General features: G+C 40.5%; 2 protein-coding genes across 5 annotated transcripts in view; one reads left to right on the top strand and one right to left on the bottom strand.

The window, feature by feature from the left end:
* The window catches only part of LOC144042685 (mitochondrial import inner membrane translocase subunit TIM16-like), a 132,724-nt gene that overhangs the window by 37,992 nt on the left and 67,105 nt on the right, over positions 1–27,627 (bottom strand). The window lies entirely within an intron of this gene.
* vasnb (vasorin b) lies at positions 1,198–26,851 on the top strand. The gene is made up of 3 exons (XM_077555571.1): positions 1,198–1,342; positions 8,519–8,580; positions 23,076–26,851. Exon 3 carries the CDS (start codon positions 23,103–23,105, stop codon positions 25,155–25,157), a length of 2,055 nt encoding a protein of 684 aa, XP_077411697.1. The 5' UTR covers positions 1,198–1,342; positions 8,519–8,580; positions 23,076–23,102; the 3' UTR covers positions 25,158–26,851.

Below are 27,627 nucleotides of genomic sequence, written 5' to 3'. Positions count from 1 at the left end.
TCCGGGGTAAATGAGGGTGTGGCTTCAAACGCCACGCGCCAGGGCCTCCCTCTCTTTGATGACCCTTTCCCATGCAGCAAGATGGACAGTGACATCAGCACCCCTCGTTTCCCATGATGACAGCCGAATGTGCAAGTCTTGCAACATGCGACTAAAAGCGCACACGTCGGTGGCGACGCCAAGTGATCGCCTCACTGGATGATCTCGAGACGCCACCCGTGTCAACACTTAAGGAGGCCACCGGCCTCTGACAGGTAGTTTGTAACTGCTGCTGGGACATACTACAGCTGCAGAGACCAGCATAAAAATAGAATTCTGGGTTTAAGCCGTTGCTCTGTGTGGTGCATGATCAAGAAAGGGCTTGGAAGATCTTTTAAACTCTGCTACGCTTTAAATACAGTAAAAGAAAAAAGAAAAAAGTATGGATAAAAAAAGACCAACTCTATTTGGGTCAATTTGCATTACATATACTATTTGGATTAGTCATTTAACACACAGTTTGGTCAAGTTGGTTGGTAACTTTTTTTTTTCTTGTACCCAAAATTGGGTTATTTTTTGACCCGACTGACTTACAGTGTTCCACTTCTCATCTTCTATTGATTTCCAACCAATATGTCTGTCTGTCTGTCTCTCTGACATGTTGATTGAGGATTAAACATTAGCAAACAATAGCATTTGGCAAGAAAGCACAGTATTTTCTCAATATTTTTTTTCTAAGATAGAAAGTTTTTTTTTATATTTCTGCCATGAATTTTCGATAATCAATTAAAAAACTTAACAGATACACACAGGCACATTACTTTCCCTTTGCTTATTTTATATTTATGGTATATGCCTAATTATGGTAGAAGTTTTTAATACAAACGCTACTTTGACTTCCTAACCACTCGTCCACGATGCCACCTAATAAATAATCTCTGTTGACAATTTTTAAGGTGCATCTTTAAATGACTTCAGGGTTTGGCAAATACACGAGTTTAGCAAGCAAATTGTAAAACAAAAAAACCCGCAAATGTACCGCACAAACAATGCGTCAGGAGAGCGCAGTCTTTTTAAACAGGTCGTGCGAGTGCAAGTGAGCAAAAGTGCGTCCGGAATGCGCGCTGCAAGGTGACTCTGGCTCCTCCCACCCACCAGCTCGGCTGCAATAAGACATAAGAAAGGCTTTTTCTTGTGTATGCACTCCCCACTCGAGCGCATTCCTCGAACGTGGAGGAAGGCGCACGTACGAGTCAAGCTCACTCCCCGAGTTACAACTCAGCGGCTTGGCTTTATGATAACAACGCGGCACTTGTGGACTTTACTTACCGCTTGGATAAAAACCCAATCCCCACGTTCCTAGGTAAGACACTTTGAACACTTTTTGCCCTGCAGGATCCGTGCGTAAAACGGCTGGACGCAGTAACTTTCACTTTTAGAGAGACGGTGTTATTATGGCTTGTGGTTGGCGTGAATGCTTCTATTAAACACCAAAGGTGCGCGTTAGTATAGACGCAAGAAGCTGGAGCTGGAGCCCGGAGCGAGTTGCTGGTGGGCTCCGGCCAGCGGCGACTTGCAGCACGCTTGGTTGCCGCGCAGCCCTCACCTCGCGGGGACGTTTTGCTTTGGAGTCGGGCTGAGGGAACTTGGCAATTCTAAAAACACCTCCGAGGTGAGAAAAGTTCACCAGCATTTATCACACAAATTCTCACAATGTATAGCAACAAACTTTGGTTTCATTGTTGCATCATAGGGTTCACAATCAACTGTTGTTTCGAGGCACACTAATTTGGGATTCTTGATGCGGTTCCGAAAGGCAGGCATCGTGTGGAAATGATTAGTCTGACGAATGGATCCAGTACAAACCCCCACGGCGCGCTGGATTGTAAAAATGACGAATGCCATTCATAAGAAATCTGATGAGGTTGCTACTGCTGCTGTTTATAAAGCACAAATGGCCCCCCGAGCTGCATTTAGGATACAACAGAATAAACCGTTTATTAGTCCAGCAATAGGCAGCAGAAACTACACAAGCATGTGCATATAAAACAGCAGAATGTGAGCAGCAGTGTGTTGGGCAACATAGACACTGGTTATGGGGATGTAAATGGAAAACTGGACTTGAATAAATGCATATATAGCCTACATAAATATGTATCAATATATATATATTTTTATACAAATCAGATTTCTTATTCATTGTAATAAAGCCTTTTCACTTCAAATGCATTCTCATTATTTTACTGCTGTTTTTATGCTCTCTAAATCAACATTGCGTAGAGAATGAAATAAACATCATCTTAGATGCATATGTGAGAAAACCAAGCATAGTTAAATGTTGAATGTGGCAAAACAATATGCTCTACTGTACAGCTAAAAAGCAAATAAACACCAGCTACTATGCATACAATATGTAGATGGGAATGTGAACAAAAATAGCAAGAGTGCAGTGACGATTATTTAACGTGTGATTTCTTTTAGCTGGGGAAAAAAAGACATCTTACTGAGACAGAGGAGGTGAAATTCCAGAAGGATGATTGTCGTTGCCATTACCGCAACATCCAATCAAGTGGCAAGATTTAACATGCTGGGTTTAATAATCCATAGTTGCTCCATCTCATTCCAAGTGATGTTGCTTTCCACTTTGGGCTCAATTAGGCTTTCATTATCAGCATACAATCAACCACTTATTGATGCTTTAATGAACCAGGTTTGGTTACCGAAACTTGGCTAACTGTGAGTGTGAGGCACACCCTCCTGTGATTTGTTCTTGTTGTTGAATTAGTTAATTGAGCGTTAAGGATTTTATGTGGAACCGATTGATTAATTGCTTCACTTGAGCATATATTATAAAGAGAAAAGGTAATTATAAAAGAACAAAAGAAGACAGCAAATGGCACAGTTAACATGCTCTAATGTAGTAGTAAACTTTTTGGAGTAAACTTTTGCAGTCCTACCCATTGTTCTCTATGTAAAATAATATCTAATAAATACAATAAAAGGCATCATAGAAATAGAATTTGTTATTGTTTATGAAACTGGAGAATCTACCTGGCTTCAACTGCTAACTCATTTGCAATCTAATTTGCAATAAATATTTGATTACTTTGTTTTCATGATCCCTAGACTGTTGAAACAATGTAGGGTTATTTTTTTCTAATAACCACACTTTTGTGAGTATTTCTGTCAAATGTAATGACATTAAATTATTAAAATGCCAAAAAACACTATTACTATTACACTGACCAATATTTTAAAACAATATTTTTGTCAATGAACGCAAATAAAACATTTTTTAATTCCTCTACTTCATTCATAATGTTCTGAAAAAGCCACTGAAAAAAAAAAGTGTTAAAAGCTTAATTGGCATACGAACAGTCTTCTGACTACAATCCTCAAGCGCTCAGACAGATTAGCATCTTTTACGCCGCCTCCCCCCTAACAAACAGGCAGGGAAAATCACATAATCCTTCCCAGGGGGCAAAACAGTAAAGTGGTCCAATAGTGGTATACTGCTTGTTTCCTCAGCATGTGTCACAGACAATATAAAATAGTTTTCAATTTGCAAGGTCGCCACTGGGCTGGTGAGGAGTTCTACTTGTTAATGGAGACATTTCCCGGCTGCTAATGTTGCAGGGAGTGTGGGCGCAGCTTGACGTGGCAAACGATGCCAAGTGTACCCGCTGAGTTTCTGCAAACAAGATGCACACGGGCGTTATTAAAGGCTCTCAGCATATTATCGTCATGACATATGGCCAACAACACCTTGAGGGTGCGATGCGGACATTAAGCCGGCTTATCGCTTTGCCACAATTCTCTGTGGATAAGAAGCAGGACTAAATTGAATTGGGCAAAAAAATGTGGCCGCATATAGAATCAACCATGCAGGATCGGACTCCTGACATTTGGGTTTGTATCTGCTATTTAGCTTTGCAAAATCATTATCTGTGTCCGGCATTGGGAACTTGGGTCTCGGTCTCATGAACATTGTCTTCACCACCACTCCGCTTTCTGCCACTTAGCAGGGATATATTGAAGCATCCTGATAGATAAAAGTCAGGTTCAAAGGCGAGTAGGGCGAGAAAAGAAACGTGACCCGGGGAGCTATCACGAGAGGTGACGGGTCATTCACACAGCAGGCCGAAAGAGGGGAGTCGACGGGCCCAAAAAAGGAATGACATCATGTGTCAATGTGTTTGCTTCTTTAGTGAGGATTCATCAGAAATGTTGTGGTGGAGAATTTGAGTTTTCCTAGTAGAATTCTGGAATGAAAACTCTTTCAACCAGTGCGGTTTTAAATGTTTACACGATGGTAGCAATTTGGAGCATGAAAATGCTAACATTTGAAAAGAGGTATTAAAGTGGAAGGTTAACTTATTAGGTGTTCAGTTTAGTCAAGTATTTCCCAACCAAAACTGAAAAAACATTTAACTTAATTCAATTAAATAAAATGCTGAAATTTAAAAATGTAATCTAAATTTGGTAGTCAAACGCTGTAAAATGTAGTCTAAAAATGATGGACAAGGCCGCATGTGAAGCGTCACAGGCATAACGGATGAGTGTTGTTTGGCCACTTGTTTACACAATGCTAGTGTTTGTAGCCTCAAAATGCTAACATTTCAAAACAGGTCTCAAATGTCCAAGTTAAATACTCTAGTAGTCTGTAACAATGGCAGACATGGCCAAAAGTGTTAAGTCTTTGGTTTTGGCATGTACATCGCAAGCAAAACTGTTGATAGCTGTTTTTTTTCCACATGAACATTGTCATTTTGGAGACAAAAAAATTCACATATTTGAAAATGGGTCTCAAAGTTAAACACTGTAAACAACAGTCTAAATATGCCGTTTGTTTACATGATTGTAGCATTTCGTTGCCTGAAATGCTAACATTTGTCCTAACTCAAAATTAAAGTTAAACCCTGTAAAGTTTAGTGTGTACATATGGTGGACATGGTCACAAGTGTTCAGTGCTCAGTCTTGGCTTTCACATAAAAAACAAAACCGATGAAAAACGGTTTCATTTTGCCTGACTGTTAGTAGCCTGAAAATGGAAACATTTATAAAGGCTGTAGATGGTGGAGGTAGTCACACATGTCAAGTGTTACTAAAATGGATCAAAGCTGTGTTACTCATTCTGTTTACACAACAATGACATTTTGGAGTCGGAAAATGCTAAAGTCGGTCTTGAAATGTACTCCACAAACTCAATCTGTCTTTCCAGCCTGAGATTAGGTTCCGATGCAGATCTGGTCACGATTGGGACAAACAGTTTTTGGGCAAAATGTAAGGTTTTAGTTATGTTTTTGTAGGTCAGCGTTAACCAAAAAACCTAATCTTGCAGCGTTATGAATGAAAAACACGGCGTCACAATTCAGTGCTGACCATGCGGTCCGCGCAAAAGGCAAAGGCCAGCCCCATAGTCCTCCGAAGCTAAATCCAGTTTGTGCATGCAACCTGAAGAAGAACCACTTCCAGGCCTTGTGTAAACATACGCACACATGCAACGGGATCCAAATGAGAACGGTTGCTAGCTTGTCGTCGCACAATTGAAACCATCGGCCTGTTGACAGTTTGATTCCAACGGGGATTTAAGATTGCTTGGGTTGGAAGAATCTACAAAAAGGCCACCAAAGTCCCCCCCTAAAATTCCAACACAAACAATGTCAGGCGGGTGCACGGGAGACGCATGAGGATGAGAGCCATAGGACGAGAGGGAGGATGCTCGTCCCAAAAAAGACACCGCAAATTGCAGCGTTTTTAGCCAGGGCCCCTTACGTAAAAAAAAAATATATAGAAAAAAAAATGAAAAGAGCTCTTAATCTAAGGCTGTAATTAGCTTGGGGGAAACCAGACCTTGCTAGGCAAAAGCACACACAGCCACAAGAGTGCACATGCACGCACACACACACACGGATGTACTTAGTCATTCATTGGCTAGGGCAAACCCAATTGGGGCCTCCACGTGCCAACATACTGAATATTCAGATTCAACAACAAATAAAAAACTTCCATCCATCCAGAATATATATTATGTATATAATAAAAATAATTCTATATGTAATAAAATAATTGCAGTGCTACTACTGCACATTTGGTGTCACCGTGATAAAAGTTAGAACATTTTGTTAGTTTTGCTAAAAACGTTTTGTCTACTCCAGTGGGATAACATCAAATCTTCATTGTCCTCACAAGTCAATCAACAAGTCTGTTCTGCTAACCTTACCCTGAAATAAGTCTGCACATGTGCAGAAAAAAGATGCAATAGTGCGTTTGCATGAGGAGTGAGGGGGAGCACTCGAAACAATGGATTATTATTATTTATTTTAAAGATTGTGAATTTAAGATTCAAATCAAAGACAACTCAATCAGTTTTTATGAGAAATTTGGTGGCCTCCTGTAAATCTCAGTGGAAATTGCCTGTGTTTGCCTAATGCTAAATCCACCCCTCGCTCTAAAAAGAGAATTGTTGAACCAATTTAAGATTACAAATTGAATTGTTGACCAACTTAATTAATTATGAGTTCATTAAACTTAATATATTCACTTTGGATTAATTTAATTCAATCGTGTGTTACCAATTGAAGCAATTTTATTAAATTGTTCAACAATTCAATTTATAATCTTAAATTTGTTCACCAATTCTCTTTTTAGAGTGCTGCACACACTGACGACACACATGTATTTGACTACTCAACCGAAACTAGAGACAACAGATCAGTCTTTGAGAGCCAGGTCAAATATTTAACCGCTCGCTATCAATAAGTGATTAAAAACCAAACAAGCGAGCGCTACTAGGAACATGGGCGCGATTAGTGAGATAAGACAAGATGGGAGGTTTGGGACGACAATAGCGTTGTAGGGGAATATTTGCTCATCATTTTAAGGTATTGATACAGGAAAGGAATGCACATGGAACTGATTTTAAAGAACATCTCATTTTCCATGATTTTTTTTTTTACCTGTAACTCGAGAGTAAAAAAATAAGTTCACCAATTTTAACTCATTAACTGCTATTGACGGCTATAGACGTCAAAAAATCCTTTTAACTAATTTTATTAGTTTAACATTTTTTTTCCCCACTTTTGTTAAGAGTATGAAAACCTAGAAAAAAAAATGATTGCACATTTAGAACAGATATCAAATGTATGATTAATCGTTAGTTAACGTCATGTGATTAATTACAATCCCAAAAAATTATCGCCTGACGCCCTAATTAAAAAATGAAATAAAATAAAAAATTAGGGGCGTCAGACGATTAAAATTTGTAATCTTAATTAATCGCATGACTTCAATAGTTGACTCACGATTAATCACAAAATCTGTTATAAATGTACAATATTTTTGTTCTAGGTTTTCTTAAGAAATGAAATGAAAAAAAAAAAAAGTTAAACTAATAGAAATAGTTGAAATGAATTTTTGCCGTCTATAGCCATCAATGGCAGTGAATGAGTTAATTTGATGGTTGATTAGCACTACGCAAAATGTGTTTTTATTGCACAATATCGAACCCTATGTGACTTGCGGCTTGGAACTTCCACACTTGCTTTAACAGCAGCCGAGCTGCATTCAAGATTTGCATGACTTTTGCGTTTCAAGGGCAGTTCTACACCTACTTTGACTGCATACACACGCGGACGCGGGCAGGTTTCCACAAATTCACTCGGTGGCAGAGGGTGACGACGGCAGCGTGATAAGAAACGCAGGGGTGCGAGTGCGTGCAGGCCATGTGGTGACTCAGGACTGATGTATGCGAAGTGAAGGAAGGTCCTGATCGCAAGCAGGTTGAGCGAGTGGCGCAGTCGTTCCTTATGCAAAGGCTGCCTTTTTCATGTCATATGATATCCTCGATATATGGAGATTATTCTTGTATTTTTTTTGTTTTACGTTCACACCACACTTCTTTGGTAGTGGACGGTTAAAAGACTGCCGTTTTGTATTCCATCATTTTCATTTGCCTTTATTTCAGCGGAGCCTAACCAGTAAGATCAAAACATGTACCTACGTTTAATACATTCGATACCGTTTGTTTGTAAAACTGATTAATTTATTGCTTGTGTTAGTAAATCCATTGGAAAAGGAGATTGAAAAAATAATCGCATAATAATTCAGAATTGCAATATTGAGAAAAAAAAAATCACAATTAGACTATTTTTCAAAATCATTCATGGGGGTGGATTTCTTTGTGCCATCTTTTTGGGTCATGACGCAATACCTGGAGTAGCAGGTGTTCAGAACAACAATAAACTAACGCCAACGAAGCGTCCTGCGGCGATGATGGACTTATGACAAGGCAAGAAGAAGTTGGCAGAGCCTAGAGCAGTCGGCCTGCATTCTTCCGCTCTGTCATTTGCTTTGGCTGCCAGCGCGCAGTCCCTCTGACACACGCACACACGTGCAGATGGAATCCACACACCTGACAGTAAAGAAGAAAAACTTCCTCTTTCACCTCCAGGCAATGAACAATACGTGGAAAGAGGCCAGATTTTCAAAAGGGCGCTCATTTCGACATGGTGTTCATTGACTGTTTTGTTGTTTGTAGGTGAAGACGTCCCGAAATCGAGCACAGTGGAGCCACGCTAGAGGAGGACGTGTCTTAACTGGGTGAGTGATCAATGAAATACGCTATTGCTTACTTAACTCTGGAACACTATCCATCTGACTCTACTGGAGATTAGTTGTTGTGGCTTGTGAACATAGCTGTTGTTCAGCATAGTTTGGATGTATGCAGTACTTAACATATTTCATAGACCACCTGTCATAAAAAGGAGATGAGTGCATCCAGCATCAGCAAGTGTTTCAATGCGGACTACTTCAATTTCAGTTAATTTGCATGAGCAATTTAACGAACAATTTCAAACCAAATTATTTTTTTATTCCCAACATTCAACCCTAAAACTATTGTTTTTTCCCCAACTAATTTGTGTATTTGTGCTATACAATTTTTTTTGCAAATCAGTAAATTTGAAAATTCATGCATGACAATAACAATTATATTTTAGCACTAAAAATATCAAAATATCCTTTGAGTAAACGAGCTTCTCCATATTGATAATAATTACCTAAATAATTTTTTTCAGATTTTTCAGGAAACCCAAAATATGAACAATTTGCATCCTGAGGAGATGATTTAGGCAAAATAATAATTTTTGCAAAAACAAACAAAAAAAACCTCAGAGATTAAAAAAAAAAATCAAAATATCCTTTGCATAAACGAGCTTCTCCATATCGATAATAATTACCTAAGTCTTTTTTTTCCCAGATATTTCAGGAAACCCAAAATATGAACAATTTGCATTCTGAGGAGATGATTTAGGCAAAAAAAATAAATTTGCAAAAATAAATAACTCAGTCAATTATTTTAAGAGGGTGACGATATGGTGTATTAATCAGTTAAAGGAGATACACGACACATTTGTTCTCCACAAATATTTTTTTTAACCTACCTTCCTTAATTTGTTGAAAAACTCACCGATTTGTTTTTGTGCTCAGGCCAAAGTCAGGTCTCATATAAAAATATTGCTACGGCGCCCACTTGTGGAATATTGGTGTCAAGTGAGGGGAGAAGCCTCATATAGTCAGCCATAGCCTTGTCTAATAGGAAAAAGTGCTTTGCTGCCATCTTGCGGGCAAAGCAGGCAATTATAAGTATTTCATGGGGTTTTTCAATTACTCACTGATTTTAGCGGTTTGCAGCAGTGGATAGTCTGGTAAAACAACAGTAACACACTTCCATCAGAATACCTGGTGCGGCGGGTATTTTGTAAATTAGTAACACATAACGGCTCGCTCAAAGACATACTTTCGGAAAAGGCAGGTAACAAAAGATTTAGTTGTTTAATTTCCCACTTAATGGATGGGCGGGCACTCCAGAAACACACCCTTTTCTATGCAAGCAACCTAAAAGACAATTCCCCACACAATTTCCTCTTTATAAAGTTGCATGCACATAAATGAGAGTGTTGGATTAGAAAGACAGCAATATTGAGCATGGGTGTTGACTATTTTCAGCCGGTTCAGCTTGGGCCTGTGTGGACTTTTCAAGACGCACACACAAATATGCACTTCGGACGGAGCAGCCCCAGGCGCCTGGACGCACACGGCTAACTCTCACTAATTGCTTTGGGACTTCCTCTTTTGGAGCAGCCTGGTTCTGCTCAGTGAGGTGGGGAAAACAGCGGCATGGGAGTGTGTGTGTGTGTGTGTGGGGGGGGGGGGGGTGCTGTTACTTATGCTCCTGTGCTATTGACTTCTGGTAAAAATGCGCACACGCGCATGCATTCCTCAAGTTGAGGAATCTGTAGATGGTGCGTCAGCTTGCGTCCTGGAGAATATTTGCCATGCACAGCATACAATATGTCAGCGTCAGCAGCCATTTAAAGGCTCGTCTTGTGCTGGAACAATTGTCTATGTTTTTTCTCCTGCTTCCACCGCACATGCGCCGACAGCTTGTGTATTTGAATAGGTAGTAAAATATGAGTGGATGTTGTTGAGATGGTGAGTTTGCATCCTGAAATGCTGTACTGTACATTTACCGTTCCCCCACAATGACATTTGTTAGCAATCCTTATGAACATTCAATGCTTGTTATTTTTTTCTGTTGAACTATGCTTACAATGTGTTTAGAAGAGTGTTTAATAAATACAAAAAATATATCATCAGTGTCTCTCGAAAATCATGACATCTTAGCAAATGAAAAAAAAAATAAAGACATCTTCGAGTTATTACCTAACATAGCATTTGTCAAGTAAACAATATAATTGGCTACTATCATATATTGTTGCTCACCAACAAGACCACCCCAAAAAAATCATTCAGTTACGGATTTAATCCACCCAAAAAATATGGCTAATTCATTACGCTCTTATTAATTAAAATTGTATAACACTGCGCAAGCACCAGCCATCCACTACAAAGTCTGTGCTCGCACCCTTGTGGTTACTTTGTCTCGCCAAACTCTCTCACATGAGTGATGCATTATAACAACCAATAAATATGCTGTCTGGTAGGTGGAAATTAATCTGCATGCAAGCTTACTTTCACAGCTGGCACTTCCTTCTGGACACAAGTTAGCCTTTTTAACAAAATGTTTACTCAAATGGATTTGACTTAACATCTCAACAACATCCCAACTATCGATCTCGAGGTGACAAAATGCTGCACAGCTCCCACAGAGTTTTACACTTCTCATACAGTTAATAAAGAACACATGAGATTGGATAGATTCTTTTCTCAAGCCATTTTCCAAACTTTTAACTGGTAAATAATGTATAAAATTGAGGCCCGAAACTTATTTGCCACGATAATTGGCGCAGGTAGTGAAAAATGAGAAGATGGAGCTGAGATTGGCATTAGCATCCTGGAATGCATCACATGACCTAAAGCAATGGTAGGGAATCCTGCTGTTTTCCATGTCTCCCTCCTCCAACACAGTTGACTCATACTCTCAGCTCATCAGCAAGCTCTGTAGAAGCCTGATAACAATCCTGTTCATCAAATCAGCTGTGTCGGTGGAGGGTGACATGGAAGACAGGCAGGACAGTGGCTCTCGAGGACCAGGGTTCCCTACCCCTGATCTAAAGGAAACAATTGACTAGTTAGCTATTGATGTTAATACGTCTGCTTCAGGGCAAATAAGGAGGAACAAACAAAGGTGCACCCTAACGTAGGTAAACACTGCTGAGAACCTTTTGACAGGTCAGCACAGGAACGCTGCACACACACATGCGCACGCACGCACGCACACACACACGCACACACACGCAATGACGCGTTTGAGCGGATGTGTGGATTATGAGCAAACACGCTCGTCAGACAAATTGCCGTTCTCGCTACAATAACAAAGCGTCATTCATTGTCGTCAAGTTGTGACCCACAGGTGCCTGTCTTAGTCACCCAATAGCTTTCGTTATGGACCTACTAGAAAATGATGTATCAAAGTTGGCATCGCTTCCAGATAGGGGTGTTAGAAAAAATCGATTCGGCAATAAATCGCCATATTACAGCGCACAATTAATATGCGGCCGAATTTATTTTTAAACATCAATTTTTTATGGGAATATTCAACAAAACGTCTTACTTAGGGTTAGGATTTACAGATTAAGCATGGAAGAATGTTATATTAATGGAACATTAAGCCTTAATATTTGATTTCAGTGCTGTTCAAACATGAAACAGACTGCAGCCTGTTTGTTAAATGCAGTGGCTCAGTTATAAGCCTGAATTTTCAGATAAATAAATACATTTTCATACAAATTTTAGTATACATGTACAAGTTTACTGATTAGTGTTTTCTAAATTTGAGTAAAAAAAATAAATAAATCACAATAATCAATTTATAGATTCGTATCAAATCGAATCGTGACCTATGAATCGTGAGGTACTAGGAAATTCACACCCCTGTTTTCAGAGAATCGTTTGGCCGGTCATGCCAAATCAATGTATTTCCAGACAGAATTCATCGGTTCAAGGAACAAAATGATCAAAAGCGCCACAGAAAGTCTAAAAGTCAAAACATGCGATGGATTTGGAGCGAAGCGCAACTAACGGACACTTCTGAGGATCATTACATAATGGAACGCTTTCATTTCATGCTAGGATCATGTTGAAGAAGTATTACAGCACATCATCCCGTTATCCGGTTAAACATTTTAAATATTTCAGCGAATTTGTTGTCTTTGCCATGACACATTGAGATTCTTTTTGACATTTCAGTGGTAGTCAAAAGTTCTGTGTTTTTGTCTGCTATGCGCACGACTTCTCTGACCTGCTTCGAGCGAATAGGGACGTTGAAGGTTTTGATAGATTGTCGATGACGGATGTCTTTACACGCTCGATAGCAACGCTGGCACAGGAGTGCGACGGCTTTTGTTGACGTAAACTATCCTGTCACATGGCTGACAAATAATTTCAACCATCAATTCACTCCTTTTTACACATAACGATGAAAAGTCGCGGTAGTCTCCCCTAAGGGAATGTCCCGCTGCCGCCTGAGCGCCGTCAACCCGCTTCACAATAAATTCTTTTGTGACGTTCCGCTTATCTCATTTCACGTTTATCTCGTGGCGGGAGGAACAAACCCGACGAGGGTGGAATGACTTGAAAAATCACAAACGATTGCTCTTGCAAAAGCAAGTGGGCAGAGAAGGGCCCTGAAAAACAGGTAGTGCCGCACATTGGCATAAACTCGCACCAGTTATCTCTCGCTTCAGTTATTAATAGTAACTGCCACCTTGCACAAGAGAAATAACTAGAACATAATACATAAAACAAATCCACGGTATGCTCTGTCACGCATGAGATGACACGTCATACAAGCACTTTATTACAATTATTCCTTGTCAGTTAGTCACGAGTATGGGCACCTTGCGCTACATAAATAAAGAGAATGAGAAGAATCCACGGAATAAAAAGTCGACATCATGCACATAATGTTCTATCAAATAATAAATTTGATTGCTTCTTTAGCCAGTAACCCATGATAACAACCACTGTGTGCTACAGAAATGAAAGAGAAAGGCTATAAATAATCCACAGAGGAAAAAAGGCACCAAAAAATGTACTAAGAAACCATCATACAATTAATGCAATCGCTCCTCTCACCAGTGATTGACGATAACAGGTACATTGTGTAATAGGATTAAAACGGACAACTAGAAATAATCCACAAATCACTGATGGGACATGTGCGATGTATCCGCTCCTTTCACTAGTTATTTAGAACCACCTCCTAATAGAAATAAACAGGACAAAAAAAAAGCTTGCAATGCATACTAGGTCAAGCAGGTAAATCATAAAATTACTTTAAAGCATTATTCCTTGAAAATTAGTGATGATCGTGGGCACCTTGTCTAGCAGAAATCAATAGAATGACGGCAAATAATCTACAAAACTAAAAAAAAAACAATCTACTGTACAAATCATACAGTTATGCATGCAAATTATACATGAACATAACAACTACAAATATTCTAGAGTTAAATACTGTTTTGTACTATCACATAAAAAGCAGAATAATAGAAATAATCTGCAGAGGAGCCACAGAATAAAATAAAAATGTCTTCAGACAAACGCGAGTAGGCTTAATCTCTCAGTTTACAGCGGCATAACGCTGCTTTCATTCTGCACTGGAGTGTTCTATTTATTCAGAGGCAAGTGCTCAGACATAACAGATTGTTGAGACATAAAGAACATGCCTGTCAAGCCATGTCTAACAGTAACCACAGTGTCCCGCACCCGAGTCTAAATGAAAGTTGAACTGTCGGCCGGGGCGCTCGGAAAAACCTGTACAGGCCGACGACTTAAAGCTCCTCGAGGGTCTTCGCCTGAGTGTGAGGCTACTGTGAGCGCTTTTCGTCTCCCATCGTGACATCTGAGGCTGTCCAAACTACGGAATGTGGGCCATTTGTGGCCCACAATCATGTTTTAGTGACCTGCGTAATAAGATAAAAATAACATTTAACGTGGTACACGCCCCCAAAATAAAATGTTGTGCTTTTTAAAAACGTAAATATTGTACTTTATAAAAAAAAAATCATAGAATACAATACAATCTAAGAATGAAACGGTTTGTGCATCATGAGTCATTCATTGTGGCTCCTTTTGTTGTGAGTTGTGAGTATTGTTACATTGTCTACACGTGTTTATCAACTGCTTGTATTAAAATACAGTATCCATAAAGATGTGTAATGTTTTATGGCATTTTGTACACTGCGTTAGCATTAAGCTAGTGGAAGGATAATTTGTTTGGTTGCTTGTTTGGCTTAGCATGAAGCCTCTTTTTTTGAAATAAGTGCAGTTGATTGCCACCGTATACAGCTTGTAAATTGGGTCACTTGTATCTCAAGGAACATCTGTAATTCTGTTTCAGAAGCAAAACCTTTTCCCTCCACTTTCTGCTCCTTGTCAAGGTCCGATTTGCGAGCAAATATTAAAGAATTTCAAAATGTGGCCTGTGGCAGACACACCTGCTGTAGGCTGTTGCCGCCAAGGAAGGCAAACAGAGAACTCTGAGACATATTTGCGTGATGTGTGTTTCAAGAGGAACGCGCCAGAGGACATGTACGCATGTAACACTGTTTATCTGGCGCGGGACCGTCGGCGTGTCAGTCTGCCAGTCCTGCCGTCAGTCAGTGTGTCTGCGTGTGACACCTGACACGCCCTGATTGTGTTAAGTTGAGCTCATGTTTGACCAGACAACAAACAGGGACGCGTGGTGTCGATAGTCAACATGACGGCAATTGCGGTTCATCGCTTATACTTAACACGGGGATTATTGATCTGATTGCTTGACAGGCCTTCTGTACGCATGTGTTTACTGTTCAATAATATTGGACAGAATTTTTCATCTGGGGGTGGTGTATTTTTAACATCATAACAGAGGGGAACGATTCGCCCAAGCAGAGAAGGAACCACTGCTCGTAGGTGGGTTCCTTGTTGTCTTTTTGTTTACACCCTGAGAAGCACCCAAAGAGGATGCTGCCACATAAGAAACAGAAGAAAGCCAACGTTGTCTATGGTGGACTTTCATGTCTGTGCAACATGAGAACCTCAGAGTGGAGATCTCAGACAAGATATGCCTAAAAAAAGAAAAGGACTATGACCTCAGTTGTGGTCCATCCCAGGGTGGGGTGCGATGATGAAAGTCCCGGTAAGGCGTCCCACACTGGACACAAACAAGAGGACACTTTTGTGCCCTGCCTTTAACGGGGACTAGTCAGGTCGAGTAGTATTTCCAAAGGGGTTTGGATTTCCCAAACGCGTGTTGCCGAGAACGACAACAAGAGCAGGCTTCAGGTGCGAGAGAGTGTGTGTGTGTAACCTGATCTGTGAGTGTGTGTGATGTCAAACAAGGCTTGTTATCTGTCTTGTCTGGGGTCACAGAACACGGAGTAATGGTGGAAGCTCTAATGTGAGCCTGATCTTTAACCTCAAGGCGTCCTAACCTCAAATCCCCAAGACCCCCGCATGTCTTTACGCATCAATAAGCTTTGTTGATCTTTGGCGTGACGATAGCTGATGAAATTAAAAAGGTTGACACGTGCGTTACTCCCCAAGTTTAGTCTAAGGACTGAGTATTTTATATTTAAGGATGTATAACCTATTCATGACAATCTAAGCCTTTAAAAATGCATTCAGTGTGGAAAACATCTGACGTTAAGACAAAAGACACACATATGGATTTGATCAGCCATCTATTTTATATCCCACCGGCAATCCACGTTGTGAAGAGAGGTGCTAGTCACCAGCTAGCTTGTGAGCTAACAGGCGTGGGCCTAGAACAAAGTAACTCACGTTTGTGCCAGATAAAAGTTCTTATATTGTGGGGTACTCATGCCTGGACACCCAAGTGCGTCACTGGGTGCCATTTTAGCTATACCTTAACAGGGGACTGGGGGTTGGAATCAAGAAAAATGAAATGGTGAAAAACATTGTAAGCAATACACAGTTCTCAATTTTTTGACATTTCCAGCAATTATATTCAATTATGTATACTGTAATGTATTTAGAAACAAATCACTGTATTCACTTTAAAGGGTCTAAGTATTCCAAATGAAAATGACAACATAAAGGATTACATTAGTGAGTGTTAAGATAAATGTAGGATCAAAAACAAGATTTTAAATGACTTTCAATTGGAAATGTTATATTTCAGACTATTTTTTAGGAGCAGACAGCGCTTCTAATTCTAATGAAATTAATTATTTTGATCTAGACAACTTGATTCACAACTGCAAGACAATTTTACACCCAATTATTGGCACTGCCGCCAATTGTCCTGGTGTACCCAATTAAGTAGGCCTAAACTGAAATCTTAATGTAAAGGATTGCTTTTATTTGTGTTAAGATAAACGAACGCACAATTATTAGCCATTGTTTGACTGTTCCCAATTAAATGGCCAGTGAGTCTTTGCGTTGTCTTGAGGCTCTACTTTACAACCGCAAAAAATAAAATGAATTTTTTTTTTTCCTAACCACAAATTACACCGTTAAACGAAGACACACTAATAACAAGTCAGCAAGCACTGACATTATGACAATGACAATGCACATCCGTTGATGAATGTTTGTAATAAATTGACAATCAAAGCATCATAACAACTGCTGTGGTTTCAGGACAAGTATTGAGAGACACGCTAAAGATGTCATCACATTTCATTCATCACACTCAAAACGGCAATATACAGTATATCATATATCAACATCTACGACTAAAAGCTCTTGGCTGAAGATAATTAAGTGTTAGACCAAACATTTGCCATTTATTGTATTTTTTTCTCATTCTTGTTCGGTCATACAGGTACAAACGGTGACAGATGATAATCTGAGAAATGTAACGCCTCCCGCCACGAGCACATACTTTGCAGTCCTTCATTAACATAGCAGACATATTCAGACTCAGCCTTGTGTGGCATGTGTAGGCCGTAGGTACACCTGGAGGGGTGTTTTGCGAGATACTCCTTTCGTAATCTTTATTTATCCTCGTTCATCCTCCCCAAATCTCGTTTGTCCGTCCCAAAACCTCTCCCGACCTCTTTGTCATGTTGACACGTAACCCCACTGGATTACGGTTAACAAGGTCCAGCTGCGGTCGTGGACGGTGCTGACAGTGGAGAAGGGGATGGGGAAAATGGGGGAGTGGTGGAAATGTATGGGAAAAAGATTCAGGGGGGGCTTCCATCAGTTTTACCAATTCACAACAACCACGTAAGCCACATTAAGGTTTTCTTTTCAGGAGCAATAAAGTCTGTCCTTTATATATATATATATACATATATACACATATATATATATATATATATATATATATATATATAAATTCCGATGAACAGATACTGAGTCATCATCGTTGTTTCTCTCAGCCTGTTGCAATTTGACATGTTTCCACAGAGCTAATGATGTCATCATAACATTGCTAGCATAGCAGTCATTTTAAGGACCCAACAAAGAGGTGTGACTGTTGTTTAGCACCTGTTGTCAGTGGGACCAACTGAAAAAGAATTCCGACACGCATGTTCATCATGACAGAAAATGTAAAAAATACTGAAGAACCTTTGTTGTGAAATGCACAGGTAGTCATCCATTTTGGTTCAAACTAATTTTAGGAAACTGAATTAACTACTCGCTAACGCCACAGAAATTTAACTGGGTGGGTGTATAAGTTCAAATCGAAATCAACATAAAGGCAGTCTGCTGTTGTTGACAGATATACTATCATTTTCATCCATTTTCAAAACACTGGCTGTCATCTTCATGATCGACATGTTGAAATCATTCATCATGGTACAACTCCAAGTACCTTCTTGCCTACGTTAACTACCCGAGGCTTTCAACGTGGGGATGTCATTACGCTAAGCCACTGAACTCAAGGAACCATAACACCGTACATTATGCCTGAACGCACATGCCGAAAGCATTACTCCTTTGCGAGTTCAAATCCCCGAAGGAGAAAGAGCTTCTTTAATGGGAGACTGCCATGTGCGGTGTGCTGCTTTATCCCCTGACTGTGACTTGGCCTTGTGCCCTCTTGCAGTCTCTTGTCCGGCCAACAGAATTATGCAAGTGCACGGCGACCTCTAACTCCTCTATACATACACACACACATACGTACACATGCACGCCCCCACACTAGCATTTTCTAACCCCTCACGCCCCTGCTCTCAAGATAAGGGCTCTTGACGCACGGCCCGGAGGGACTTAATTGAAGCCCACTCTAACCCCCAAGCCGTGGCCTCACAGACTCCTCCTGCAGCCCAACTTGCTCTGACCTCCACTGTTTTTCACTCCTCCTCCTCCTCCTCGCTTTTTCTTATTACCTCTACCAAGGTGGCTTCAGTGTTGATTGTTTTTATTTTACGCCAAAATGATTAAACTATTGATTTCACAGTGAGTTTATTTACTCAACTGTCTCTAAGTGCTGCTGTTTTTGTTAGCAACATGAGTAGATAATCACACTTACTACCATTTTTTTTTTAATTGAAGAGAAGCATCTGTTTAAGGCATTTTAATTTGTCTTAACTAGATGATGTACTAGCCAGTATTTCGAGTCAACACATTGTAGTTTAATGTGATCCATGCATCCAGACTGGAGCAAAAATAAAAACACAGATGTAAGAACAATAGTTAAAGACATCTGTTTTTTTTTTTTAATGCTGTCATTCATATGCTAGCAGCACCGTCCTCTCATAAATCTGTCATCTTGAAAAGTTCTTGTTGATCTCCACATGCCAAGCCTGTGAAACAGACAATTGCACTTCTTCTAGCTCAGCTGCCGGCAGTCTGAGGAATACCTCGGCAAGCGTGCAAGGGGGAAAATAAATTACGAGTCAGATGGAGGGAAGGATGACGAGCTTTATACACCGTCCCCCATTTCACTCTCTCAAAGCAGTCCACTTAGTTCTTCAAGACACTTGAGTTAAAAAACACAGTCAGGATTCACTCAGCACCGCAGCTCCACACCGATGTCTCTTATCTTTTTACAAACCGACTGATAAAAACCTGTACAAATCACTCAAGTCCGAACAGAAAAGAAAAGACAGGAATCCCGAGTGTCAAGCAAGGGTTTATCTGGGATCTGAAGCTAATCACTGAACTACATCCCACTGAGTTTCTCAGGCATGAGGCACACTTAGACATTGTGAACTGTGTATTCCGGTGATGGGTACCAGATATGTTTCACTAACACCCAACAAGGTTGCAAACGGTTAAGGCACAAGCAAGCACACTTTAAGCCATGCACAGTTAAGCCCGGGCCAAAAAGTGATTTATGTTTGTTGATTTTTAGACGTGACGTGATATGTGTGAAAACATTTTGACAAATTGTTGAAAATGAACAAAGTAGAAACTGAAAATCATGCAAAGAATACGTTGACACATCACAATATGCCAATTTAATTTAAAATTTGCACTTGTCATGAGTAATTCGAATTAGCTGCATGTGTGAGTACTATGCCAATTTGGGCACGTGCACACATGCGCTGAATTAAATGGACGCCAAGATGACCGCAAACACTCTCCAGTAATTATTTAGTTTTGCACATCATAGCCACTTTTTTTTCAAACTCTTTTCTTGTCCCTGTGAAACTTCATCACCATGATCATTTTAGGTGGAAATAGCCATGCTTTTCTTTTCGATTGGATTCCCACACCTCGCAGACACACATCTCCGTCAATTTATACACAACTCAAACACAACCCTCAAGTGTTAAAGCTGCTCAATGCAGGAAATTGAATTTCGAATAGCTACTGCCACTTGTGGCCGGAAAATTAAATGTACCTCCCGTGTACACAGTGCGCGTGGTGTCACATTCGCAGACAGAGGGCATGAAATTTGAACCCGAATCCAGTATGAAAATTATTGGCCAGAGGCTTGCAGGAGTACCCATTGTGAATCGCTAAGATGTCAATCTGCTAATTAGAACCACAACAACCTACTTTGCCACAATATTCAGAAGCTGTTTGAAATCAGAGACAGTGACTATTAGTAGTATGACGATATATCGATATCGCGATAAATTGTGATACTTTGTCTCCCGATAGATTATCAATATGCCTACGCAAGTATCGCGATATTTGTAGTTAATATACAGCCACTATAACGGCTCCATTGTTCATTACTTATTGAGCTATTACTTGGCAGGCCGCTAGGGGGAGCGCCTCATAAGAGTGGCGGGGAAATGTATGGAAGTCTTCAGGCGAAGAAGACTCATGAGCTTACTTTTACTTGTGTAAGATATTTATTACCTGTCCAGCAACGGAATCAGTTTTGCATACGTAACATTTTAAAACATATTTTATGGTTGGACTTTTTGAAGCACACCATTTCTGAGCAATATTAATATTGATTTAATTGGATTTAATATTTAAGTAATTTTATTTAATTCCTGTTAGTTGCGTAACCTCATGATCCACAAGTAAGTGACGGCGAACTAATGTTACATGCGGTATATTTGGTCGAGACCCTTTTTAAATATATATATATATATATATATATATATATATATATATATATATATTTTTTTTTTTTTTCCGAAAACTTCTTGGGTGGTGGCCAGTTTACTTGGGTGGCCCGCCCAGGTAATAACATGGTGTGGGAAACGCTGACAATATTTAAATCAGGTCAGTACAAATGTAGAAAATAAAGTGCAATTAAAAATGTATGTGTAAGCCTTTGTGCCGATTTATATATCTGTAAAAATGTTTGCTTATCAACTAAATGTACAATACTGTTGGCATATCTATGAACGTATAAGTGCAGCTGTTTATGTGTAAGTTTGTTTGTTTCTTTTGTAAGGGGGTAGGACTCGATAAGTTTTTTACTTCTTCCTACTGCCTTTTGAACGTGCAAGCTGTACTTAATGATGATGATTATGATTATACATATTTAAGTATTTCAATTAAAAAAGAAGCTGTTTGAGTCATAACTGGTCAAATAAAATGGCTATTGTAACGATGTTTTTAGGGCAAGTTGTTGTGTAGAATTCTCCATTAATGACAGTGTTGGACTTTTCCAATATTTTACATAGACATACAAGTCCTCAGCATTGGGGTCAAGTACCTGGAGTCAGGCGACATAGAACAACATTTTGATGCCGTCTGAAGGAATTATCTAGATGAGAAGTTCTGACGTGCTGGCAGCGGGGTTCAAGTGCACGTCAGGATTACTCTGACTCGGCACACAAGAAAAGGGAAAATAAGAGATGCGGGAATCATTCCAAAGGGGGCTACAGTTTCAAGGAGGGCAGCAGGAAAGAAAGTATGCAGCAAGAGAATGAAAATAAATGACATGGCTGAGACGATACAGGCCCTTTCTACATCTTTCTGCCGCTCTCCGCAAATGTTAAGCCCTCTTTTGAGTTTGGACATTTGATACTCTTTTAGAAATAAAGACGTACACCATTTTTCATCTGGTGTATTTATTCAACAGCGGTATGATGGCAATGTCAATAAGAGAGATACATGAAAACGGCTTATTGGACATATATGGTCTGACAACCCGGTGCAAGAACAGAACATTCCGTGTGTGTTTGTGTGTGGGCTAATAAAAAGTTCCACATACTTGGCTCTTCATTAAGGTATGAGTACTGCAGAGACACAAACAACTCAACCAGTTAAGACCCTAAAGTATGCACAGCGTTCAGTAGGAGGAAATGGGAGATTTTACCCCTCACCAGCTCTGATGTTAAAAGACACTGCAGCATTTGTTGTGCATTTGAGACAATGAGACTATTGTACCTGGAGGAGGTGAAAAGACACACACTCACACACACACAAAATGTGTTTTCAGGTTACTCAGTGCAAGTAAAAAAGAAAAAAAGATAAGATAAAAAAGCTGTCAAAGGATGTTGACAGATAGAAATGAGGTCTATCCCACCCCCTTCTCCCACTCATTCCCAAGTCTGTTGAGGCAATAATAAACTGTCACTCAAACTCTTCTCTTTCTCATTCCTTGTTACCTCACCATTCCATCATTTTTTTTTTTATTACCCTAACAGAGAATTTGCTTTGCAAGTCTTGGATTTAGGTAACATATCACCCAGTTGGTCTTAAGTTTTTGTTTTGCAACATTTGAAATACTTTTGTCGTTTATCGTTCTGTCAAAAGTGCTGCATTTCTACTACATGTCTGTGTGCCTAACACGAGGGAAGTGGAAACAAAATAGACCTGTCCAAGTCAACCATGATATCTATAAACAGATCTTTGTAGTAACAATTCGGTATCAGAAATGTGGTGGGACATCAACATTTTCTTGCTTAAATTAGCACCCCTGGTGACATGAAGGCTAAAGCACTATATCGTCCTATGTTTTTTCTTTTCTTTTTCTTTTCTTTTTAGCTTAAAGCACTATGCTTGAAAAACCTTGTGACAAAAACTCTTTGATCGTTGGTTATGCATAACTTAATCTGTAAATAATAAGGTAGACAGGTATACACTGAATCAGTGTTGGAATTCTATTTAGTTTCATGCTTTTGCAAGTTATGTCTTCGAGATATTCCAAGTTAGGAAAAAAGAGCAGCCAGTAATCTGTGTATTACTGTTTTATTCCACCCATTCAACTTCCAATGGTAGGTCATTGACGCCATTTCTGTCTTTTTTTTCAGGCTGAGCCGTGGAGAAGAGTCTGCAAGATGAAGGTCTTTCTCACCCCGCTCATGCCACTCGTGCTCATCCTTGTAATTCCCGATGGAATCATGTCCAGTGAATGCCCAAAAGGCTGCTCCTGTTCTACGCCAGAATCCATATTATGTTTCCAGAGACGTGCTGCTACCTTTCCTCAGGGAGTGCCGGCGTTGACAAGGAGCCTCTACCTTTTTGCCAATGGCATCGAGGGCTTATCTGCCGAGGACTTTGATGGTCTTGAGAACTTGGAAATGCTCGACCTCAGCCAAAATAAACTGACAGAACTTTCTGATGGAGTCTTCCTACCGCTGACCTCTTTGAAAAACTTGGACTTGTCATCCAATCAACTCACCCACATTTCTGAGCAATGCTTTCAAGATATGGTACTGCTTGAGCGTCTTTATTTGTACAGTAACCATATCAAGACCATCCACCCTGCTGCGTTTAATGGCTTGGAGAACCTGCTGGAGCTCAAATTGCAGGGAAACAGGTTGACGTCTTTGCCTGTTTTTGCAATGCCGCGACTGCTGCTGCTGGATCTTCGTTTTAATGTCATATCCACATTGGGCCCCTCAGACCTCCAAACCCCAAATCTGGAGTCCCTCAAATTAGGTGGTGTGGGACTAACAGACCTGAATTCTGAGCTCATTGGTAGTCTAAAGAACCTCCATGAGCTGGATGTCTCAAGAAACCAACTGGAGGTTTTGCCACCGATCCTGAAAGAAATTCATGGGCTGATTTACCTTAGCCTGGCTGGCAACCCCATGGGTCCTCTTAAATTTCAGGATATGAAGAACCTAGAAGAGCTGAAGGATTTGGACATTAGCAGCCTAAGTCTGCAAGGGCTCCCGGAGGAGTTTCCACAGCTATTCCCTCACCTTAGAAAGCTGACTGTGGCAGAGAACCCCTTCAACTGCCTCTGTCCCTTAGCCTGGCTTCCAAGCTGGCTGCGAGCCCAAAGTATTACGCTGGAGAGGACAGAGGAGACACGCTGCCATTTCCCTCCAATCAATGCTGGCAAGGTAGTGGAGAGACTGGAGCACCGGGATTTTGGCTGCCCGACCACAACTGCACAAACTACGACCACAGTGAAAACTACAGCCGCTGTGCCTGTCACGACCAGAGAGAGTCCTACTACAGCTATTCCAATACCCAAGGCTAATGATGTTGATGCAAATGAAGATGCTGACTACCCCTTTCCTCCGGTTCCTTCGTCCCCAAGCAGCAACAGCATGGATCCCGATGAGGAACCACACTTTTGCCCCTCCCACACTTGCCTTAATGGTGGCACTTGTCGGCTGGACCAGTACGGTCAAGTGGAGTGTACCTGTCCACGTGGTACCTCTGGATTTTATTGTGAAGTCCATAACAACGATCCCTCTTCACCCACTGAAGCCAAAGTCTCTGTGACGATTGTCACCCCGAACGTTCCAGATATCAGTTCGCGGCAGGCGACTTCCACGTCTATCCTGCTGGATCTCCATCGCTACATTGAATTGCGACCGTACATCCGCGGGATCCGTCTAACCTATCGCAATCTCTCTGGTCCGGACCGCAGGCCGATGCAACTCAGCCTGCCTGCTTCGTATCCGGAATACAGACTAAGAGGCCTGAACCCCAACTCCACTTACACCGTTTGCGCCAGTCCGCTGGGGGCCCCAAATGGCATTGACAGTGTATGCACTCAGGCGCATACAGCTGATGAAAAAAACGGCAGCGTCACTGGAGCACAAATAGTGGACAAGAAGATGACCACCATGTTGGTGCCTGCAATCGCCATCTTGCTCCTGCTGATACTGATAGCAACAGCCGTGGGTGTGGTTTGTTTCGTCCGCAAGAAGAGGGCTAAAGGCCACCTGGACCTAGACTGCGAGCCCTCTCAGCTCGAGCTTGATGGCGTAAAGGCCGCCTTGGACAATGGGGCACTGCCTCAGAAACAGGCGGAAATCATAAACCCTGAACCTGCCGTTCAAAATGGGAACCTGGAATATGAGGTGCTGCTACTGCAGGACAACTGTATATCAAGCAAAAACTTATCATCACACAAGCCTTCATACTTTTGACATCTGGCTCAAACTAAATAAGGGTTTCCTCTCCCAGCACTGTCCCCCATTGACTAATACAGAGACATTGATCATTGAGGGAAACGATTAAACATCCAAGGGACTTTGTCTCCATGTATGTAACATTAAGTTCACATTGACTGACTGGTAATTGCTGCTATGCTATCAGCAGTGGGTCAAAGACCAAGTGATGCCGGGAGAGATGCTGGATTTTCATTGGTTGAAATGTACGTTCATTCAGGAGTCTGCACTAAATTGCTGTAATGCCACATGTTTTTTTCCATACCATAATATCAGCTGTAGGCTGTTGCTCCTCAGTACTATCCCAAAAGGATTTGTGCCTGTCGTTCAGGAGGTAATGAAGTTGTGCAGATAAGATCGAGGATGGTTGTATTGCTTTACTGTCCACAAAGACTTGTTTCAACTTGGTCTGGCGTGCTCTTCAAAACCCCTCAAGATGACTTTAACAATACTGCGCTGAGGACTGTAACATGGGCAGATTAATGTAGCAAAAATCTACAAGGACCACGTTTAAAGCCTACATGCTGAAAAACCTATTTGTTTGACACTAAAACAAATGTTGGTTTTGTATATAAGTTTTATAAGCCTTTTTGTATGTTTTCTATTGAGCAATATTGTGACTGCTAACAACATTTTTATACATTACAGTACATTGTCACCTCTTGTGACTAATGGACAAAGTGACAGATTTAAATCTTTGAAGATTAGAAATCGTTTGGTACCAGCACGGTCAATCAAAGAGCTTTTTGGCCCCCACGGTGTCAGACAGTCTAAGTAGATGCGAGTCTGCAAATACTCAAGACTGACTAAATCCCCTTTTGCAACATTTGGAAGCACATGCCGTCACAAAAGGGGGAAGTAATCGGGATTACATGCAGGTACAAGAAAGAAATTGACTGAACCTCTTTTGTTTTATCTGCAGCTTAGCGCTTGCCTCAATTACATTAAACACAATTTTGAATAAAAAAAAAATACAGTGACTTTATTTATTATTTATTCTCCCTATAAGGGAAATGCAGTGTTTACCCTTCAGTTACTAGTCATGTACAAGTACATTTATGCGCTTTGCGTAAAACAAAGCATCACGCTGGGAATCATTTTACACCAAATGTGACTTAATAACCAAACTTTCGTTTAGAAGAATAACAAGCTGTACAAAATGGGGACTTGGACATGTAGAGGACAAGCAAGAACTCACTGTGACTGTGATTATGAATTATGCAAGTATATGTGCAGGGGGATAGATCTGTCAACATCAGTGCTTATGAACTGTCATGTTCAGACTTGCGCTACTAACCACCCCCTCCCCCTCCCCCATTCTGTGTTCCCCCATGTCTCGAGTTTATTACATCCCAGACTCCTCTATCAACACATCTGTGAATGTCTGTTACCAGCAGTATTTTCAGTGTATAGTCAATGGTCCCACATAAAGAACGTACTGACACTCCAACCAAAACAGCAAGAAGAAGAAAAAGCAATGTAACTGGAATGTTTCTGTAAAACAGAATACGTTGAAAATAATAAATATTTTTGATGTGATTGTAAATTGAGTTTTCCCTGTTAATTTTGGGAAGTGCCTTGTTAATATTGTTCTTTTTTTAAAATTATTATTATTATTACATGGACTCATTTGTACAAGTGGAACAAAATTGATATTAAATGAACATGCAAAACATGCCTATTGTGGATTTGCTGTTGAGCTAGACATAGCTACAGTAGGTGGGTTTCCATACACCTATTTTTATTCCAATGTTCAAGAATTGAGAAAAAGAAACTGAATAGAAACGCCAGAAATTCGCAAAAAAAGTTTTTACGCTTGGAGGGGGTGGTTTTTGAAGCTTATCGAAAAAAGGAAAATGCGCATTTTGTCGATGAAAACATGTTTTGCAAATAAGCGACTACAAGACCGGATAGAGTGTTTCCCACAGATTTGAAATCTATTTGGGTGGGTGGACACTTGTGAGCGGGGTTGGAGTGGGTGTGGGGGGGTCTCAGTCTTGTTACTACGTCTCCTCTAGCCTCACGTTACACAAAGTGATGGCGAACTAACATTACATGCGGTATAAAGGGCTTTAAGTACTCTGGCACGGTGCCGGATTTCCGGCGTAAAGAGCCACTAGCAAAGTAAACAGTTTTCATGTGGGGAATATTGGCCACGTCTGGCAAAACACCACCAATGCGGAGAGAAGGCCAACTTCAAAATAAACCTTCCCATACAAAGTAATATGTGGAGCACAATGCCAAGAAACGTTTTTATTTTGTAGTTTTGCCCGGGAGCGTTTTGCTATTCGCGGCGCAACAGATGACTTGACTCGTCCTTCGGAACGTTGCCGTTCTTATTGCTGGCATAAAATATGGCAAGCAAAGTCAACAAAACAACTTCGTACAGAAATCACATTTGATCGCCAATTAAGGGCAAGAATTAATTAAGCTGACATTGTATTGCACG

Source organism: Vanacampus margaritifer, chromosome 2 (genome assembly GCF_051991255.1).
Source record: "Vanacampus margaritifer isolate UIUO_Vmar chromosome 2, RoL_Vmar_1.0, whole genome shotgun sequence".
In the NCBI taxonomy this organism is placed as follows: Eukaryota; Metazoa; Chordata; class Actinopteri; order Syngnathiformes; family Syngnathidae; genus Vanacampus; species Vanacampus margaritifer.
Note: the sequence above shows the minus strand (reverse complement) of the source record. Positions and strands in the feature narration are given on the sequence as shown.

Excerpts from the sequence above, each read along its gene's own strand:
- vasnb (XM_077555571.1), top strand. The coding sequence starts at position 23,103 with ATGAAGGTCTTTCTCACCCCGCTCATGCCACTCGTGCTCATCCTTGTA.